We start from the raw sequence: 23,301 nt of genomic DNA, 5'->3' as shown, positions 1-23,301 counted from the left end.
GTCGTAGGTGATGCTTATGCTTCACTCCCGCCTCCCATAAACCACCAAAATGAGGCGAATAAGGCGGTATAAAAGACAAATTAATGTTGTCGTTGGCTGCTAGCGAGACAATTTCTTCGGAAATTTGTAAAGAATTGTGAAAATTCTAAAAAAAGTTTTAGCGTTGTCTGAGAAAATTTGAAATGGTTTCCCACGTCTAGTAATGAACCCTTTAAGTGCAAGAATGTATGCTTGAGTCGTTAATGATGTGACCAAATCCAAATAAATATACCGAGCGAGTGAGAAAACAAACGATTAAAATAATGTAACATTTTTCTAATTTAGCACCTCTTCCTTTGCGGTTGAGTATAAACATTGGCCCCGCATAATCTACTCCACATCTAAAAAATGAAAAACCTGACCCCGATGGTTCTATTTCAAGTCTCTCCTTTGGTAAGTTACCCATTTGAATTGAAAAAGGTTTTGCAGTTATGCGCGTACAGATAACGCAGGTATGTACGATGTAACGAGCAAGATCGCGACCTCTCAGCGGCCACCAGCTGTCACGGATTGAAGCCAGTAGCAGCTGGGGCCCCGCGTGGAGTAGCTGTTTATGTTCATGCTGTATGCATATTTTTTGTCAAATGAGAAAGTCCTGAATTACTTAATCTGCCTGATGACTTAATGATTTTATCACTGTCCAAAAATATGTTTAAGAATGATATATTACGCGTAGGTTTCAGAGGTAAGTTGTTTACTAGTGCATCATACATGATCGGAAACGATTGTTGTTGAACCACTCGTGCCAAAACCTCAGTCGCATTGTCATAAGCGCGCCGGACTTCCGTTGCGACTTTGATTTTGTACAAATGTCAACATATACGCAATAGCACGTCGTAATCGATTATATGATGAAAAACGTTCAAATTCAATAAATGACTGCGTTTGACTGACAGACCATTGCCATCGCGTCAGATTTAATTCTGGTAGATCATTGTGGTCAATGATTCTGGTTGTATGTGTTTTTAATGATTTAGGTGACATACGAAGCCAGCCCATAATAATGGTCGAATAAGTCCAAAAATAAATTTAGGAAACGTCAATCTGAAGGATTGAAATATTTTAGCGTATAGTCTTGTTGATCGGGTTGTATATTATTAAACGACTTACCTGAGCTTGATTTGACATTCGCATCAAATACACCACGAAGCTTAGTAGTAGTAGTAGTGGTAGAAAATAATGTGGCGTTGTGTATTAAAGTAATATAAAATAATATAATTAAAGTAAGTCTGCTTATGTAGTCATTCACGAAATCGATATGCATTGGCTTATAGTTAGCCGCACTACGTTCCAGCTTGCGCTCGAGTGCATGGAATCGGTTCCCAGCGATAATGAATGTATCGTCGAGCGCGTCAGCTGATTCTTGTAAAGGAATGCGCACGGAAAAACGACCCGAATCGTCGCGTTTTGTTGTGGTTTAGAATAAAGTTTCGCATGCGCGTTCCGTTTTTGTATATTTGTTATGAATTGAATGAATTTCTTCTAGCTCCCGAAAGGTTTTTAATTGTGTCTATGTTTTGTGATTTATTATAATGAACTTTATTCGTTGAATTTGAATAGTTCTTATTATAAAATGAGCCGGAAATAATCCATCCGAGTTTAGTGTTTTGTAAACACGGACCATGTTTTAAGCGAATTAATCCGTCGTTTAAAAGTTCCCAAAACTTATCTGCGCCGATTAATAAGTCTATATCAGAGGGTGAATGAAAATCTGGATCAGCTAGCGTGATGTTGTGTGGAATTTGAATGTTGTTGATATGTGTATGTGTTAACGATGGCATCTGAGCAGTGATACGAGGTAAAACTATACAAGTTAAGCGCGTGTTATAGTTATTAGTTTTAGCTCGCATCTGAATATCGCATGATTGGGTGGACTGGGTTACGGAGTTACCCACACCTGTGATTTTAATAGAGGATTGTATCAATGGAATGTTTAACTGATTACATAATGACTGCGAGATAAAGCAATGCTGACTTCCGTTATCGAGAAGTGCACGAATTGTGTGATATTTGTTGTTGTTGTCTGCGATTTCGACTAATGCCGTTGACAACAACACAGTAGGTAGTGTTGGATGTGCTGATGTGGTAATGTCACCGTGATGTGTGTGCGAGTGTAGTGAAGCTGTGCCGCCAGTGTGTGGGCTCGACTCAAGCTGCGGCGCCGGCGATGATGATACGGTTGAGCCGACGTCGTCACTATTGTCATCATGGTGAATTAGACTATTGTGTTTTTTATTACACTTCTTACAGGGACCAAACCAACACTCTTTGACTGAATGATTTGCGCGTAAACAATTTTGACAAAGTTTTTTGTTACTTAGAAACTTCATTTTGTCTTGTGTAGATAATTTTAAAAACGCACTACATGAATAAAGCCCATGATTTGCGTTGCACAAGCTACAAGGACGCGATCGCTTATTCGAATTTGACTGCCTATTTTCGTTGTTTTGTGTGGATAAATAAGAGTAACTATGTGAGTTTGATGATTGTATTTTAATGTTAGTGGCAGGCGCAGGTTTAGTGTGAGATACTTTTATTGTCTCCAACACGTCGGCTTTGTCTCTTAGAAATTTGATTAAATGCGATAATGTTAACTTAGAATTTGACTCTGATTTCTGAATGTCGCTTTTATGAAGTTCCCATTCGCGTTCTGTCGACGCGTCTAATTTAGAAACCATTATGTAAACTATTAAAGTATCCCACATGTCAGTAGGTTCACCTAAGGTTTTAAGCGCACGAATATTTCTCAAAACACCGTCAATAAGTTTGCGTATAAGCGCAGATGATTCTTTGTTTATAACCTGCATAGAAAACAGCGCCTTGACATGATTATGCACGAGTAAACGATTATTATTATATCTATTTTGCAATAGATCCCACGCAATCACATAGTTTTCGGCAGAAAATTCTAATAATTTTATAACCTGCAGTGCGTTACCGGTGAGACTTGAACGTAGGTAATGAAACTTTTGAATGTTATCCATATCAGGTGAATTATGGATTAAAGAAATAAGCGTGTCTCTAAATTCAAGCCAATTATCATAATTTCCATCAAAGGAGGGTAAAGAAATGGTGGGTAGTTTTATACATGATTTCTTTGTGGAGCTCGATTTCTCACTTTTATTATTTAAGATACATTTAGCTTTGGCCACAATAGAATAATATTGATTCTCAAAAGATTCTCTGACAAGTAACTCAATCTCTAATTGAAGATCAGATACCTTCATATCAATATCATCTTGAATATCAGAAAATTGTTCAAAAAGCTGTTCGATTTTTTGTATACGAACTTGCAATTCCGATTTTTGCAAATCAGTTAGTGTGGAAATATCAAGTGCCTCGACAAATTTCGAGAAAAAAGTGAGCTTGCCCTTTAAAACACCTCGCCTCTTAACTAAATCTTTCACTATTTCCTCATCATCTTCCATCGAATGTTGCTTCCTTTTGGTCATTTTAGTGGTTTATGGGAAACAAAGGTAAAAACTCACGATTATTTCACCGGTACGACGAGCTGCACGAATTGTTCACGTTTGCAGGTAGATTGCACACCGCGTTCATGTATTCGAAAATTTACTGGAATTGATTTAAAATTACGGTATTAGCACCGACGAGCACAGGATTGGGTTTGGATAAAAGGAAATACTGGCCTGACCGTATTGATGCTGGTATTCTTGAGTATCATCGGCGTCGAAGGACCATGTTCTTGATTGTGAATTTTCAGACTGTATTTCCTTTGTGATTTGTTTTCTTAGGTAGTTTGTGATGTCTGCCGTTAAATTACAAATACTAGTGAATTCTCTTTGATTTTAATTTGAAATAATATTGTACATAATATTGCGCGTCTTGTAGCTGTTGAGTCCCGTTCAGAAGTGAAGGTGGTTGTGTGTGTTCGCGCTGCGGAGCTCGCCGGTCCGCCGGTTTGCCGCCCCCTCCCTCGCCGCGCTGCCTGCGTCTTTCCCGACTTTGCGAAGGAGGAGTTGATGCGTAAACATAACTCTTTCTCTCTTTTAACTTTGTACTCAATGTTAATATCAAGTTTATGCAAAAGGCGTTTAGTATCAAATAAGTTCTTTCGATTTTTTATACTGCTCAATTGACGTGTTCTTTACTTGATGTATGTGATACAAGCGTAAATTTTATACGCGATTGCTAATACCTAGACGAAGCTAAGTCAAAAGACGAAGCGAAATTTATTTATTATAATAAAATTTTTGTAAGAAATAATAGTTGTTCTAGGTGGACAGACTGAGTAGAGATTAAGGATTAAAATACTACGCTTTCATTCAAGATGACCTTTCCTTAGTTAATGGCAAAATAATAAAAAATCTTGTGCTTCTATGAAATCGTCGTGGCCTAAAGGATAAGACGTCTGGTGCATTCGTGTTGAGCGATGCACAGGTGTTCGCATCCCAGGGGGGTACCAATTTTTCTAATGAAATACGTACTCAACAAATGTTTAGGATTGTCTTCCACGATGAAGGGATAACATCGTGTAATAAAAATCAAACCAGCAAAATTTTAATTTCAATAATTACTGGTGATTACTTGTGAGTCCGCGCGGGTAGGTACTACCACCCTACCTATTTATGCCGTGAAGCAGTAATGCGTTTCGCTTTGAAGGGTGGGGCAGCCGTTGTAACTATACTTGAGACCTTAGAACTTATATCTCAAGGTGGGTGGCGCATTTACGTTGTAGATGTCTATAGGCTTCAGTAACCACTTAACACCAGATGGGCTGTGAGCTCGACCATCCATCGAAGCAATAAATAAAAAATAGCTTTTTGGAGTGAAAACTTATTTTGCACAATTGTGATTTGTAACTCGACGAAGGAAAACAGTGATACTAAAAAGGCAAACATCTAGAGGATTGAGCTTTAATGCTTTTTAAACCTAAGATTTTTTTAATTTAATAGAAAATTGTAGGAGGTAACCCAGAAGTCCTTTGCACTATGGAAGTACTAATATGCTAATAGGTCTTATATTACTCATGTCGTCTCCCAGGTATACTTTTCAAAGACCCTCAGGTTGAAGAAAATCCACGTATATACTATGAGCACCATCGAGATTTTTTGCTTGACAATTAACAAAATATCTTATATAAAAGCTGAAAAAGCTTTTTTTTCGTACCTTTTTGTAGATTTTCGAAACAAACAAAGTAAACAGGGCTTATTGGTATCAAACATCATAATGTGTTTTATTTTCAAAGACTTAACTTTAACAAAGACGTAATTTAACTAAAATTTAAAACCGTAGAAAGTTACACATGGTAAGTGGTATCTGCCGATAATATTAGCAATCATCACCAATGTTTTAAATTATTTAGAATTGATATCTTTATATAATAATATATATTTATTCTGTGCGTGTGTTTCTCACTGAACTCCTCCTAAACGGCAGAACCGATTTGAATGATTTTTATTGTATGCGTTTGGGTGGCACCCTGGATGGTTTAGATTCACAAATCAGCCCGGCAGATGGCGCTGCAATCGGTATCTAGGTTATTTATCTTTCCTAGAAATTATTTATATGGCAAAACAACGTTTGCCCGGCCCGCTAGTTTTTATACAAAATTTTAGATGTTAAACATTATCAAAAAATACTGGTCGCTTATGTTCTAGACCAAAACCCAAATTGTTCATGTAAAATTGTCGTACCGCTTTCTGAAGAACAATGTAATTGGCTTCATTCTCATTGAATGCTTCGCATCGAGACATCCGTCAAGGTAAGTATGAGCCATAAAGGAAACGACATGAAATAAAGAAAGTATAAAAGTTTTATTTTTAATGCTGCTATACTCTTTTGTGTCACAAACGTTTTAACGTTAAGTGCTGCTTTGGATTTAGCTTTCGAAGATGACGATAAAATGGAGGCACGTAGGGTCGTACTGGTATAGAAATATTTAGCACGTGATCTGTAATAAATACCGAATCTGTCATGTGAGATGTAATTTAAATACTATATTTTAGAATCATGAGTAAAATTACACTCATGACGTTGTAGCGTAGTGCGGGCGTGAAATGCAGCCTATCATTAGTAAAGCCGAGCTTCAAACAGCAATCGAAATCCCTGTATTATTAAAAACGCTAGCCTAGTTATCAGTGACCGGGTATCTATAATAATATATTAATACGTAAAGCAAAAACTTTGTGCGCCTTTTTTACGAAAATTGCGCGGACGGAGGAGTATGAAATTTCCCACACTTATAGAGAATATAGAGAAGGAGTGCAGAATGTTAAAACATTACACACACTACCATGCATTTGACACACATACGCATGCATACTATTTGTTTATTGTCAAACTTTTCTTATGTGGTCAAATTGAGAATAGATTAAATATTGTTTGTCTTTATTGTTATTTACCGAAAGTGTAATCTTGGCGAAATCTGTGATTATGGAAATTTTACAGTCTTTGATAGAATCATAATAGTATACAAACTTATAATTTCAATTAATTATAATTTCGACAACCGGGAGACCATTAGTTGTATGTACGTAAAATGCCCATCCTATTATTAAATCATAAGGAAGTAAATCAAACATATACATTTTTTGGTAAATTTTATTAGTCCTCTGTTTTTATGTTGAAGTACTTAAAAGCTATTATTTAATAAATTACATCTAAATTTTATTAAATATTTAACTAAGAAGCCTTTCGGGCTAGAAGGCCTTTTATTTAGAATTATTCTTAATCTAAAGGAGCATACAGAAATACATTCTCGCTTAGTAATAAATAAATTGTAAATATAACATAAATTGATATTTTAGTTTTTCAATCTAATTTGTTGGATTAGTCTTTACTGATGTACATTTATAGCTGTGTTTTAGTTTTGTTTTGACTTCAGTTTTTTGTAATCGATGGGGCGGGAAATTTCACGCCGAGAGCACAGTAAGAAGTAGGTTAAAATTGTCTTCTAATGTTTGTTTAAAGTGACAATTGGCAAGTGTAAGCTGCTAAAAACTATTAAAATTAAGTCGGCTATAAGTTGCTTGTGGCTGTGGTACTACCTACATTGGCAATAAAAATAATAATAACAGAAATGTAAGTAAACATTAGTCATTTTGGCGTTATCTTACCCACTGTTTTCTTAGGAACTCCCTTGTTCAAGACGCTTTATTTCTTTCGAAAAAGCAAAAAGAAGATATTTTACATAATTAATTAATTTCAATATAAATTTGGTGTCGCCAAGAGAAATCGCAACTAAATAACGGGATCCCTTGACCCAATTCCTCCATAATTGCGAAAAAAGCGATAAAACAGTGTTTAGACATTCAAATTTTATTCATTGTTTAACTGTGTGAGTAGGTGTCGTCCTACCTATAATACTTCAGAAGCAAAATAATGCATCCAAATTTGAAGGATTAGATATTCCATTACAATTGACACTTTGTCCGTCTTATAAAGGTACCGATGTGGTTTTTCTGGAATCCCTTAAGCCTTTCGTTATAGGCCGGATAAACTTTGCCCATGTAAGCTCAAAAATAAATCCGGTACATATTCGTGAAAAGTTTCATATTTTTATCTCATATTAGCTTTACCTGTCTCTATGTAACAAAATCCAGGTATAAAAATTTTCCAGGGTTACCAGGGTAGAATTATTTCTTTTAATTTCAAAGCTATCTTGCTTTTCGGGACTTTTTGTTGCTGTTTCTAAACTACATTTATTATTCAATATTGCATTTCACGCAAAGGTGTATATAATTGATATGAAAGACTTGGATGAAGAATGTTTATTTATGAATTACATTTTATGCTATTCATTATTCGCCTAGCTTATAACTTAATATTTATTGTGCATTTAAATTGTGCCTAAATTTATAACATTTCAGAAGTTTTAGAATACAATGACTTCGCAGATCTGGTCACTTCCATTGTCAAAGGTTATTTATTTTGAAAGCGAAGCGGTGAAGCGACTTTATAGCTGCGAACAATTCAAAAATGGAATTCTAGGTCAACTGTAATTCCTAGACAATGGGTAGATTTTGTTTTCTATCGCGACGCGACCGCGCGTGGTTCTCGTTTTTAGACGGCATAACTATTTTTGTGGCTTTTATTTTCCATCAAAAAATTATTTGTACGTACGTTAGGTGATTTAAAATCTTGGAAGATGGTTGCGTCATTAGAAGTGACTTCGCAATAGTATACAGCTCTTCCGTATTTAAATATTTGTATTTAATTATCAATCACTGAAAAAATTGTGACATTATGCATTGTTCATAAAACAAATGATTATCGAATTACTTACGTTTATATTGTCATTTGTAAAGATCTAACAGATTAGAGTAAGGGTAAGAAAGAAGTTGCTAACGTAATGTTTATCTCTATTAAGCGCATAATAATACTCTTTGTCACAATTGAATATTGTTATTCCATTCTATTTATCGGTTTTGGGTAACAGTTCTATTTTTACTCCGGACGGTATAAAGTGCTATTTTTTAAACATTACAACGGTTGTTTTTCTCATAACGTTGTAGTATGTATAGTTTAATTATATTTTAGTTCATTTCATTTGATAGCTATAAATTTATAAGTGATTTGTATGAAATCACAACTTAGCATAGAGCTGGACAAATTTTGAAGGGAATCAATACATCGGAGTCACAAAATAGTTTTTTTTTCATTCTTAAAGATACTAGTATGAGCATAGTAACCTTAAATATACTACAATTTGATTAAGGAGTGGGTGTGTTTTAGAATAATTGATTTTATGTTTGCTACTAGTATCAGTAATTACCTAATTCAATATTCTTTAATCAACGTTAGTTGTTTAATATATACATAGAACATTCTGGAAACCGCAGTTGACGATTATAAATAAATTAAATTATGAACAATGCTTTTATTTGTGTTCAATGTCCTACAGCTTTTCATGTGCCCTCGTCATACCGATCTGTGAGCTAGCTCTTCTAAATAAACTTTTATTTGGATCGAGAGAAAACAACATCACATCAGCATTCGGTAATCATTTAAAGTGATCTTGGTCAGGACATTATTACACAGTACAATGAGGGTTGGTCTGGACGTTCACCCTAAGCAACTTACTAGCCACACCACTAATGTGGCTCGCAATTTTATTCTTTATTTCGTTCATTTACCTATGTAATTGGAAACTGAATCCCCTAAAGAGGCTATTAGAGAAACCGCTTAGCAGTACTGATTTGTAGAGAAGCGCCTCGCCCCAGTACCATCCATCGCTGTTTCAGTATCTAGTGCCGAGATAAAACAAGTTACAAAATAAAAAAAATTTAAACTAGTATCTATTAATAATGCAAGAATTATATGCAAAGATTAAATTTTATTCCATGATGTAAGTACAAGAAACTTTTTTAGTTTTATTTTACTTCTAGTGCTGAGCTTTTTTTGAAATGAACAGAACTAAAAAGTCGAAAATATGTACATCGACGTCTTTTTCTGTTATTTATTAACATAACAGAATAAATTATGCAAAGTACGTTCGAATCGAATTGTACTGAATCGTGCCCGAAAGAAATGAAATGAGCGAATGAGTGAGTAATAAATGTTTTTATTACATTTAGTCTCAGATTGTTTTAGTTTTAAACTTAAAATTGTAGTTATCGAGCGTTACCCTAAAATTCTGATTAATAGACGTTAATTTAGTTCTAAGCGTACGAAATATAGCTTGGCCATTGAAAGTATCGTTTTTTTGTTGATTAGTAAACTATTCAGACGCTAGAACGAATGTCAAATAAAATTAAACAACTTTTACCATTTAATAAAATTTGCGACCACGAAAACTGGAAAGTTTTCAAACGTCGGAATGAATTTGATCATAATCAAAATGTGTAATTAAATGGTAAAAGTAGTTTTAGAACAGTAGATTTTATTTGCTTTTACTTGTGATGGTTTTTCAAATCCTTTTAAATAGTTGATTTGTTTATGACAAGATATGTGACGACGATGGTTGTTCAATAAAAAAATTAGGTCGGGAAAGTATAGTCCACTAAGTATAATAATTTGTAAAGCAATAGTGACGTGTTTATAACTGAAGGTAGGATAATTCCAATAACATCATTCACATTAAAACTAGTGAGCTTAGTACGATAATAGTTACAGAGGACGTACTCGACAGGGCCAAAACCTAAGTATTCATAATTATATTATTGCAACCGTAATCTAGTAGAATGGATAAATGCAGATTTAAGGGAACTTAATCAGTAAAAGGCATAACGACCAGTGATTGTTCAAGGAAGTTTGTGTGGATTTTTCCATTTTTATCGCAGTATACTTTCCTATTTCATTGATAACAAAAGGTAAAAAAATCTTTTTCTTAGAGTAGCACCACACGTCTAACGCTGCGTATAAACGCACTAAAATACTATCTAAACAAACTACATTTCATTAGATATGATGAGAGGATAGATAAGAAGTAAAAGTTAGATGATAGGTCCGAAGATAAGATTCTTAAATATTTATACTTAATTTCTCTAATTGGTACATTTCCATTGTCACACCAAGAAGTAAATAAGTTATCTTGTTTATTAAAGAACAAAAGGCTTAAAGCTACTGTTACTTACTTTTATGTACTACAAATTTACAAACTAATTTCGGAATATGGATTATTAATAGATGAAATTAGCTAATCGTCTGGGTAGATAACAGCCAAGTAGTAAACGAAAATTTGGTCCGTTTAAACACGCACCATCTTAATTCACTATACTTTATCCATAATATTAAACATTAGTAATTGTTAATCGTCTTGGACTTTTAGGTCGGCTTAGATTGGATCCTGAGCCTCTGACGTGTACTTGGACGCATCCAGGGGGCATATCTACAGCTGAATGTAAGCTGGCCGCTCGCGATGTTCTCGGTGAAGGTGCACAAACTCTTAAGTCCACAGCGCTGTGGAGACTTGCAGCCCGTGAAGACCTGACTGTTGTACGCGAGCCATCTGTAGGTGGGACAAGAGCTGGTAGATCTGCTGCTGATCGTGAGCGTCTAGGAGGACTTTCAGGAATCAGCGCCATTCCACCGACGCTGCCAACGAAGACAGAATTCTGAAAACAATCTCATCATGTATACTTCATTCTTTACCAATTTACAGTTTTATTAATAAGCCGTTTACAGTTTGGTGTGCTCTACAGTTTTATTAATTGAAATCGTATTATTACCTGCCTAGGCCGATGTGACAGATAAGCAAACGGTTGATAAGTTGGGAAGCCAGTTCCACAATCGTATGAGACGCATCCACGAGAGAGTGATGCCCGATGCTAAAAAAAAACAAATATACTTGTACTAGTGGTTCTCAAACATTCGTTACCTTTCTTCAGAGTTATTATTGGTTGCCTCAAGGCCAAAACAAACTCGATACTGCGGGAGCTTACAATACGTTCAAGAAAGAAACGAAGTAGTAAAAAGTTGAGTGCTCGCATCTTTTTATTAGCACTTTTAATACTTAGCTATAATTAGTTAGGAAAATCTTCATGTTGAGTTCTAATGGTTATTTTAGGAACGGGTCCAATTATATTATTAGATACTCAGCGCTAGCGTTCGAGGCACTTAAGCTTAATTTGGGCATGAATTAACTTTTACTAGTATTTTACTAAAATGTTTTTCTTTCGAAGTGTGGTTGCCGCTAAAAGACGCTGAATTTTCATACACACATAATTTACGATTCATTAAATAAGTTAAAAATCAACCAATTGTAAGCCCATTATCATTAAAATAACACTGCCCATTATCATTACAATAACAAGCGTTGCACAAAAATAAACCGCAGGTTTCATCTAGATTCGTTTCTCTAAATTTAACAAAATGTTATTTAGTTGTAGGATTTTACAAAAATAATAATCTAAGGATATCAATATTATGAAACCATTCATTTTATCCTATTCCATATTTGTTCATTTGGAATTCGTGTTATTTTTTGAATTTTCATGAAAAGTACAATAATATGTACTTATTACAATAATATATTACTAATTAATTCTTTGATGTATTATCTTTTATCTTTTAAGTTTGTCGTAATAATACATTTGGAAGTAATCCGATATTAAATACTCTCGAATAAATTTATATAAAAATATATTATTTCTTTTAAATAGAGGTTAAAGTATGAAATTGCTGTCTTATTGTAATAGGTACTTCGAATTGACATAGAACCTTCATGGTTTGAGATTTCTGAGTGAAACTTTTTTCAGATGGTACATATGAGGTTCTTCTTTTAAAAAAATGTGCAACATATAGATGGCAGCAATGTATAGATAATAATGATAGACATTTTGATTAAATAAATAAGTTAAATGAAAAAAAAAAAACGAATTGCAATTTTCCTGAAAAAATCGGCAACTTCATACTTTAACCCCTAATATATACCTATCTTCCTCTTAGCCGTTAGCACTCTTGGCAGAGGGTCTTGGCCAATCCGGATGATGATGCGCTCCACAAGACGTCGCCATATCTCGCGTACCATAGCCTTTTTTGTGCACTATACGCAGTCTAATAAATATACTGTTTGCTTACATGAGGTGGAACAACGACTGAACTTTCGGCTAGAACGCAGCTCTGTCGATGTTGCTGTTGAAATTTCGGTTGATACGGTTCCAGCATTCTGCACACAAAACGTTTTATTTCAGATATTTCGAGAAAAAATGATGAGTCGCATGTGGTCTTTATGGTAATTTTATTCATACTTGGTTTATAAGACTAGGAATTCTCGGTAGATTGTTTGAGGCAGGCATAGTCGTAGAATTTAAAGCAGAATAACATTGTCTAGTGAAGTACTCGTAAAGATGAAGTTGTCTTTGAGCCCATACATTTTGTTACTTGTATAGTGACAAAAAAAATAGAAAACATGTGGAATAACTTAGAGGAGTTATTTCTTTCTAGATTCAGCTATTCGAAATATTAGTACTTGAATTATGTTGAATGATGAATTATGTTTCTCGATTTGAAAATAGTAAACATTGCCTCTAGAAAATCTAGAAAAAGATTTTCTTATGAAAATTTCCTAAGACTTCGTTATGTTTTTAATGTCAAAGAAATAATTTGAATTCTCGTTGTAAATATGAGATTTTACGACAAATCCAAAAAAAATCTAAACGACTCGCTATGTATAATATATATTAACTTGCACTTAGAATCGTAAATAATGTTTCTTAAATAAATGTCTTAATTAATTTTAGCTGATTATGTTTTAAGTTTTTGTTTATCACAGACATAATTGTATGAAACAAAAGCTTTTCTAATTGAACATTAAAACCCACTATTAAGCTATTGGCATAAAAAAGAAGTGTAATTTATTTTTTTTAAGAATTGGTGCTGGCTAAAAAAATATAAATACAGTTTTTCTGTGTTAGTGCAGTAAAAGGAAATGTTATGTAATCTACGTACAGTTTATAGACACACCTTATCTTGCCCCAGCGGTTGAAGAATAAAGCAATGGCTGCCACCCACAACAGCAAGACGAACGCCACGATCAGTGCTTCTTCAGCTCTGACCACCACGCCGCTACCATCTGACCAGACAATGAATTCGTGAATTTTTTTTTATTGCTTAGATTGGTGGACGAGCCCACAGCCCACCGGTGGTTACCGGAGCCCATATACATCCACAATGTAAATGCGCCACCCACCTTGATATATAAGTTCTAAGGTCTCAGTATAGTTACAACGGCTGCCTCACCCTTCAAACCGAAACGCATTACTGCTTCACGGCAGAAATAGGCAGGGTGGTGGTACCTACTCGTGCGGACTCACAAGAGGTCAATTCAAATATGATTTGTCACTTTTATAAGTACTACGCTATAACTCATACGAAACCACAACAGCGATTGGATTTACTTTTGGAACACAAATTTCTTCATGGAAAATCCAAGAGCATTATTCACTTTTAAAATTTGATAAAGTTAGTTAATTTATAAGATTTATATATAAATGTCAGAAATGAAGCCAAGTATATCGAAATACGAAACGTGAGTTTTAACTTGGTTAGAAGTTAGATCATTTTGGATGGCGGCGTTCATCGAATACTAAATAGAAATGAGAGATACAATGAACTTACAGACTGTACAATTTCAAATTATCAATTATTTTATTACATTTTATTATTAAAATCATAATTATCATTACAATTACATATATTAGCATTGTAGAACCGACTCTATATGGAATCTTCAGCAGCTATAAAGTTTTACCTAAGCTTGCGAGAATGATAAAGGTTGCTACTAGGAATAGTAGAATGACGGTACGAGTTGGTACAGCACTCACTGATTAGTTTAACTTCATCAGGTCTTGATGATTACAGGACAATTCGGGAAGTCTACCCTTTCGAATAAAAAATAGAAAAGAGAATTATCAGAATCGGTTCAAGCATTCTCGAGAAATCGGTGAACATACATAGATAAAAAATGGTGGTCGAATTGATAGCCTCCTCATTTGAAGTCGGTTAGAAAGCGTGATTTTGGTACCTTAAATAGCTGATTAACATTCTATTATTCAAAAATATTTTCACTTTCTACGTAAATGAAGTCGCGGGTAAAATTGAACGTTATGTCAAAGTAACTATTCCACGCGGATGAAGTCGCGGGCAAAAGCTAAGACGTTATAAAAATACAGTATAAGGTGATAGGATATTCCGATGGCATTACTCTGCTAGAAGAAAGGAAGCAGTCAAACGTTATTTAAGCACCATTAATCCCTTCAAAGGTAGCCTAACTCTTAGTTAAGAAGAAAACTGTGCTAAAGAAAGAAATAAAGTGGTCCAAACCGTGACCATTCTTTATATAGTTTCTCAAAATGCCCGGTACGAATTCTGTTACTAAGTTTGCTTAACGACAGCTATTTAAGAAACGGTTCAAAACTAAGTTAACGTTGGTAATCTTTGTCAAGCTTCGTAATTAATTATTCGAAGCAGCTGTGAATACCAAACCAGTATGGTTTGAACAGGACATGTTCATTTCCTTTACAATTAATTATTCACTGTGCGTACTTCGTTTATAGGTAGTTACAATTAACGAGTATATTATTTAAGTTTTTTTTAAACACTGCCTTTCTGTTAATATATTCAGTTTTTTTTCTCCATATACATTTTCCTATCTTTTCTGTTCTGATATATCTATATCTATGTATATATCAATGTCTATATCAATGTCTATATCAATGTCTATATCAATATCTATATCAATGTCTATATCAATGTCTATATCAATGTCTATATCTATATCTATATCAATGTATATATCTATATCTATATCTTTACCAACAAAACACCGTGCTGGCCATTTATTTACGATGGAATAATAATTACGTACAACGGGAATTCTTGTCATACATGTTTTATAAATCTGAATGCTTTAAGGAAAAATGTGCTGGATGTAGATTATAGCTTTGGATCGTAGACATAATTGAAATGATTTGATCGGTTTTACGTCGCATTTTTTTATTGTTACTATATAATTTCCGATATGGTTCGCCACGAAAATTGCGGAGGACTCGAAACTTTTGAAATTATATAAGGGCAACAAAAAAACGCGAATTTAACGGGAAAAGTAATTTTAATTATGAATGTTGATTATTCAGAATTAAACAGTATTCTATTTTTAATTTATGAAAAGTCACTATCGATCGTCGTTGGTAAAATTCGCAGTACTGAGGTTTGTAAATCCTAATAGCCATCCAAGATTGAAAAATTCTTTTCAAAAAACGCTTAAATGACCCAAGACACAAGCTACAACGAAAAATAAATTATAAACACAAATAAACCATTATAATTGTATATACAAACGAGAAGCCTAGCTTATACAATACATTTTTATAAATGCCAGAACAACTAGAGCGAATAATATAATGTACAAGGGAATTCCAAATTCGCTCAGCCGTGTTCGTAAACAAACAATCATAATAAAAATGTCAACTTATATAAAACGCATTTTGAGATAGGGAAGTTAATTATAAGGAGGTCGTGATATTACGCGCATCTACAACAAGCCAAGTTCGGATGTGAATGTAACAAGATCAAGCAGTCGTTTCATTTAGCGACTACAAGTTAGCGTTTTTTCTAATGTTATTCATACGCGAAATCCATGCATTCGATACAACATTTACTGGTGGTAGGATCTCTTGTTAGTCCGCACAGGTAGGTAACACCACCCTTCCTATTTCTGCCGAGAAGCAGTAATGCGTTTTGGTTTGAAGGTTGGGCAGCTGTTGTAACTATACGGAGACCTTAGAACTCATATGTCAATGTAGATGGCGGCTTTTACGTTATAGATGTCTATGGGCTCCGGTAACCATTTAAAATCAGACTGAAAAACGAAATCCGGGCTATTTTTGCAGCAAAGCAGTTATGCATTTCAGTTTTGGGGCCGAGACAGTCCCTGTACAATGGAACAAATGCTTCGACTTCATGTTCGAAGAAAGCCGTGGTAATTGTGGTATCTATGGGCTCTATTTACTGGATAACCACCGGTCAGTAGGTGAACCGTGAGTAAGACAGAGAATGACCATCCGCCTGGTACATAAGTGGAAGGCACTAATTAATGTAACAAATTAAATTACTCGTGTTCTTGTCGATGTCTGGATAGGAAGCGTTGACACGAGCAGTCGGTGTAGGCACTGGATGTAGTCTCAGAACCACTTCAGCAGGTGGACCACCCGTTGCGCCACTCCATTCTATAATTAATTTGAATTTGAATGAAAGTCTAACGTGAAGCAAAAACTTTGTATCCCTTTTTACGAAAATCGCGCGGACGGAGGAGTATGAAATTTCCCACACTTATAGATACCTAGCCGTACTCGCCCGCTTCGCTGGGCCTTTAAAATTAACATTATTATTTATTGTCATTATTATTAGGGAGTCCAACACTCATATAAATATTAGCTTATCCATTAAGTACATGTATTTTCTACATGGATACCAAGTTTCAAGTCAATCGGATGCACGGTTCAGTAGTTATCAATAAAATGAAAACATTACACGAATGTATTTGACACAACAGACCTTTGTTTATTGTCAAACTTTTCTTATTGTTTGAAGTATTCGGTCAAATTGAGAATAGATTAAGTTTGTCTTTATTAATATTTGTCTAAAGTGTAGTCTTGGTGAAATCTGTGAATATAGAAGCTTATTAAATAGTCTGGAACTTTTTGGCGGGAACGCGAGGAGTGAAGTTGTGTGATTTGTTTTATTTTGTCTATTTAGTGTTTCTTCAGGTTTAAATGTGTAATAATGGTGGTTTATTAACTGTTTAACATCTGTGAAAGTGCACAAATGTGGGAAAATGAAACAAAGCTGCTGGACGTAACTTCTCGGGTTCCTCCAAAAAGTCCACTGAAAAAATCTCAGTAAATGACCACCATTTTACTGGGATTATATTTCATCCCATATCATCTCATTTCATTAAATTTCATCCCAGTTGATTAATGTCTCAAATTAATCATCTTCATTTCATTTCACTCTATATTATCATTTTTCATAAAATTAAGAATATAAAGTAAAATAAGACATGACTTAAAGGTCTTAGTTACCAGGTCATAAAATCTCTTAAAAAAAAAATAATTAAATAGTCTTTGACAGTAGAATCATAATGGTGTACAAACGTATAATTTCAATTAATTATAGTCGAATTTCGACTATTGGGGGACCACTAGTATTATTAAATATCTTTTATGCTTAATTTGTGTTTGATCTAGGTAATATGTATCTTCTTATATCCGTAGACGTTTGATTAGGAAAAAAATAGGGCCTCCTCTTTTGATTTGAACACGGATTTATGTTCCGCTTATTATCTGATGATAAATCCCCGTTGACCTACTCTGGTTCTTTATATACATTTCAATCGTAATTTACTTGTAGCTTTGATCTGTTCCGATAATAACTTTACATGGTACAACGAAATATCGATTAATTTCTTGTAATTATCTGTCCTTCAAACTATTCCAGTGATATTTGAAAATAATGGAAGCACGTGTAAAATTTTGTGATATTTTATAATTACTACATATTTTGACTTGTACAAAAGTAACTGTATTATATAATAATATGTTTCGAAAAATCAATTTTAGCAAGGGACCAAAACATTTAAATAATTTATGAGTTTAGTTACGGTAATTCCAAAAGTGAAAATATGTCAAACCAAATTTGTACTAATCAAAGCTTTACCGCGCTCACCGGCGGAGATCTTCGATGGAGGGGAAGGCTGTGACTTCTTTGTTGATTCGTCGTGGACTATTATTGCTTCTGTTGTCGGCAGCGCGGTGCTGGCTAAGAAGAGAAAAATGCAAATTAGATGGCATCCTTTTTTATTTATTGCATAAATGTGTGGACGAGCTCACAGGCCACCTGGTGTTAAATGGTTAACGGAGCCCATAGACATCTGCAACTTAAATGCCGCCACCCACCTTGAGATATGAGTTCAAAAGTCTCAGTATAGTTACAACGACTGCCTCACCCTTCAAACCGAAACGCATTACTACTTCACGGCAGAAATAAGCAGATTGCCGTGCGGACTCACAAGATGTCCTACCACCAGTAAACCAACCAACCTTTTAAAATATCTATTTCCAAATGCTGTGTTACGTAAATCATAGATTTGGTCACATTTATGTGTTTCTGGACATGAATATTATTACATACTTTATGAAGGAATATCCTAGTTTGGTCTCTTTGCTTCATCTATGTCTATATACGTATATAAGGGAATACTGAACAGCAATTCGGCTGTGCTCCTAACATTAGCAACTCCATGAGCGACGGTAACCGCTCCCCATCAGGTTGGACCGTCCGATCGATTGCCTACAAGGGCATTAAAATAAATACCTTAAATTACACCAAATTCATATAATATGTAATATATTATAAATTCAATAACATAAAAATTTGTAGACACATCAAGAACCGATGATAATACAATATTTGTATTATATCGGTTAAAAAAATAAATAACTCAATTTTTTATTTGACTTGCAACTCATGTTATTTACTAAAGTTATTAAACTATTTATCTTAAATATACTCGCTATTATCAGTGATAATTTATTTTATTGTGGTGATTAAATATGCTATATTCTTAGTCTACATTTTACAGCGCTTTTGGTCGGCCAATCAGACCAGTTAGTGCATTTTCAGATATTTTCATAGCTGGAGTTAATGTTACTGCACGCGTCCTCGCCATTGCTAGTAATTTATTGACTTTTGTTGCTGTTCAACCCAGATACAGTTGGACGTCACTACGCATTACACTAGAATACGTGAATGCTTTAAATTGGACTAGAGGTCCCGCAGTAGTCGAAATTCGACTATAATTAATTAGAATTGTAAGTTTATACACTATTAAGATTGTATTTTATACTTCTATAATCACAAATTTCGCCAAGACTACATCTATTCTCAATTTGACAACAGACGTCAAGAACAAAAGTTTGACAATAAATAGTATGCATGCGTGTGTGCGTCAAATACATGGTATGTAGTGTGTGTAATGTTTTCTTTATTGATTTAATGTATCTTATATGCATTATTTTAAAAAAATATTAGCATTGTGCACTTCTTCTCTATATTCTCTATAAGTGCGGAAAATTTCATACAACTCCGTCCGTGCAATTTTCGTAAAAAGGGATACAAAGTTTTTGCTTCACGTATTATATTAAATAGGATAGTCGTACCTACCCATATAATATGGCCCGTCATCAGTATTTAATTACAAAAAAAAAAACAACGAAATTTTAATTGTAGTCTAGTCACATTCCTTGATGCGAATTCAGCTTATCTTCCAGGCCGCGGGCGTTTCTTCTTAATAAACGGAAAAATAATATCTAATGTGAATAGTTTCTAATATTATGTCTCACAACATGAAAGTCAGTTATGAACTAACAAACTTATATCTAAAAATACGATAGCTAGTATGTAATTATATCGACGTGTCTCATAATGATATTAGTGACCGACGAAGTAAGGCTAGGCACACATTACGGTGTTGGCTGTATAGATGTTGTTTCGACAAAACACGGTCCAAGTCGAAAGAGATCGCACACGCTTCACCAAAAAATTTGGCAATCGTTTAGAATTAATTAATTAAGTTAGTTTAATACGTTTAAAGAAGATATGAAATATAAATTGAGATATCTCAGTTTTATTCTAGCTATTCCTATGAATAACACAAATATTTGATATAATAATATAATATACGTATTATTTGTTTGTCAATCGGATAAAAGACAGACATACCTTTGAGCTAACGAAAAAGAATCTTCTTTGTAACCGGGGCTACAACTACAAATAGATACAAAGACGTTAAAATTGATGTTTTTGATTCCGCTACAAACGTTTTAAGCTTCGGTATTTATTATGAATTGCGTTTTGAGTGAAACTCGTGAATCTGCTTTTTTTATAGCATAGATGGGTGGACGAGCTCATAGCAGTAAAAATTTTTTGGCATAGCATTCAGTTCCGTAAAAATTTAGAAATCTAAAATATAACAATTCTAAATATTCTGTTTTCCGACCACTGAAAGAATGCCACGATCGAATAAAAAGTTTAGCGCTAAATTTTTACATATTAGGTTGATATCGATGATTCATTTTTACAATATTTATAATTAGAAAATAGAGTAAATTTGGGGACACTTCAAAGTCACATCGCTTCGTTTGAATGAAACGCATGCTCTCACTTTCCGGGCTACATATGGCGATTTTACCCACGCTGGCTTAAGGGCCCATCCAAGGTCACTATTACATCACTCGCCTGTACATTTTATATGACAGGCTACGAGTATATTAATGTTTTCTAAAATAAAACGTAACATAACGTAAATACAATTATACGGAAACACTTCGTCCCCACATTACGGGGACTCAACGAATAATCCGTTTGTTATGAAAAATGTCACGAACTTCGCGCTTTTTATTGAATTCTGCGGAAACCTTGGTTTTATGAGATTTTGGTATTTGAAGACACTCTCTAGAATTTAGATGACAAAAATCTCATAGATTACCAAACACTTTGTACAAAATATGCCGTTCGATAATAATTGGATTAGCTAGTCTAAGTAACAGAACTATTTTGATTTAAGCACATGTTATAAAGTCGACCTGTATGCATATTGTAGATTAGCATATTGTAAAGCCATTACTTTTTTATCGTCGAAAATTTAGTACCACAGAAGCAACTTGAAGAGCTATACTCTGCTGATGTAAATACATTGTTTAATCTGTATACGACTCAGATCAACAAAATACCAGTTTTTACTACCTTCTCTAGCTAAGCGGAGGAGAAATTGAGAAAGCCAATACGGAAATTAGATTGTCTGAAATAAAACTCCATTTCATCCGTCCTTTTTGGGATAAAGCTGGTCAAACCCAATCGTAAACGGTCCGGGTAACCTTTGAATAAATTTTGTCTTGCACTTTCAGAGTTCGTTTGTTTTAAAAATATGTTCTTGTAATAGTCATCGCAGTTCCGCAGTTGGAACGCAGACTCGAGTGAAATCTATATATTGGAGGAGGAGTATGAAATTTTCTACACTTATAGAGAACATAGAGAAGAAGTGCACAATGCTAATATTTTTTTAAAATAATCCATAAAAGATACATTAAATCAATAAAGAAAATATTACACACACTACATACCATGTATTTGACGCACACACGCATGCATACTATTTATTGTCAAACTTTTGTTCTTGACGTCTGTGGTCAAATTGAGAATAGATTAAATACTGTTTGTCTTTATTAATATTTTTTTATAGTGTAACTTTGGCGAAAATTGTGATTATAGAAGTATAAAATACAATTATAATAGTGTACAAAATTACAATTTCAATTAATTATAGTGGAATTTCGACTACTGCGGGACCACTAGTAAATTTAAATCCACATTGACAAACTGTACTGAATTAACTTCTGTCCTCTGCGAACCGAAAATATTGGTCTTAACGGTAATAGCTCTGATATAACTTTCTTTGTTCACATTGAGATTATTTGACCCTATGCTTTACTTTGCATCAATACGTAATCATCGCGGCCGAAACTAAATTAAAGAGAAAAAATCTGCACAAATATGTTGTGCCGTCTGCAGATTCCTTGACCCAGTTGGAAGGGTCTCGAAGCCGCCCTGGAACCGCAAAGGATGCGAGAGGCTAATATAGGAATTACACTATGTATTCAAATATAAAATCAACCTCCTTACATATCAAACGGGTATTTGAAGTTTTCTTTGTATTTTCGCAAACTAAATACTATGGATAGGTTAATACCGATATTTGTCAGTATTAGCTAATACGAATATATTAATTATGTATTATTATAATACTTAACCTAATATGTGAATATATCCTGATATCTTACTATACTTCGATAAAACCGGTAAACGGATTAAACGTAGTACGGTATTCGTGAAATACTTAAAGTACATATAGTTTTCAAACAATATAATGTGTATTTTATTTCGTTATTCAAATAAGAGTGGCACAATTAGGCTTAGATCCGTGAGACATTTAAAAAGCTACTAAAGTTAAAGGCGACTGAACCAAATTTTTTCCGGTTCCTTTAAAACTCAATATTAATTGAAATTTTTTTTAATGGTGAAAGTTTTATTGGTATTGTTTTGAGTCATCGACCCCGTGCGTCAGTTGATTTTTCTTTGTGTTACATTGCGTGCTATATTTTTTGTTATCAATAGCTGATAGGTGAAATACGTACATTATGTAATTTCAATATTTTCCTTTCTTCTTCCTTCCCAACAAATTGAAAGCAAGTTTCACATGAGTCTAGCCATTTTTAGGCTTAACGAAACTATAGCACGGCAGATGAAATTTTATATAAATGTAATAATATCTATATATATATATTAATACGTGAAGCAAAAATTTTAGATCCCTTTTCAAGAAAATTGCGCGGACGGAGGCGTATTAAGTTTTCCACACTTATAGAGAATATAGAGAAGAAGTGCAAAATGTTAATGTTTTTTTTTAAATTACGCATAAAAAATACATTAAACAAAGAAAACATTACACACATTATCATGTATTTGACACACACACACGCATGCATACTATTTGTTTATTGTCAAACTTTTTTTATTGCTTATAGTCTGTGGTCAAATTGAGAATAGATTAAATATTGTTTGTCTTTATAGTATTTGTCTAAAATTTACGTAGTCTTAGCGCAATTTGTGATTATAGAAGTATAATCATAAGTCTTTTGCAATAGAATCATAATAGTGTACAAACTTAGAATATCAATTAATTAAAGTTGAATTTTGACTACCGGATGACCATTAGTTATAATAAAAATGCATTTGGAATAATAC

The 23,301-nt window shown here is 33.9% G+C and overlaps 1 protein-coding gene across 2 annotated transcripts in view; it reads right to left on the bottom strand.

Annotated features, from left to right (window-relative positions):
• Positions 1-7,754: 7,754 nt before the first annotated feature.
• The window catches only part of LOC105841337 (uncharacterized), a 67,328-nt gene continuing 51,781 nt past the window's right edge, over positions 7,755-23,301 (bottom strand). The window contains exons 3-8 of one of the 2 annotated variants that reach the window (XM_062669657.1): positions 18,166-18,258; positions 16,554-16,667; positions 13,390-13,513; positions 12,520-12,607; positions 11,169-11,267; positions 7,755-11,054 (exon numbers count right to left, since the gene is read on the bottom strand). In XM_062669657.1, the coding sequence (XP_062525641.1) occupies positions 10,731-11,054; positions 11,169-11,267; positions 12,520-12,607; positions 13,390-13,513; positions 16,554-16,667; positions 18,166-18,258 (842 nt within the window). In that variant the 3' untranslated portion in view covers positions 7,755-10,730. The remainder of the gene's footprint in view (positions 11,055-11,168; positions 11,268-12,519; positions 12,608-13,389; positions 13,514-16,553; positions 16,668-18,165; positions 18,259-23,301) is intronic. The other variant, XM_062669658.1, reaches the window with a different exon arrangement.

Source organism: Bombyx mori, chromosome 8, assembly GCF_030269925.1.
Source record: "Bombyx mori chromosome 8, ASM3026992v2".
Taxonomy (NCBI): domain Eukaryota; kingdom Metazoa; phylum Arthropoda; class Insecta; order Lepidoptera; family Bombycidae; genus Bombyx; species Bombyx mori.
Note: the sequence above shows the minus strand (reverse complement) of the source record. Positions and strands in the feature narration are given on the sequence as shown.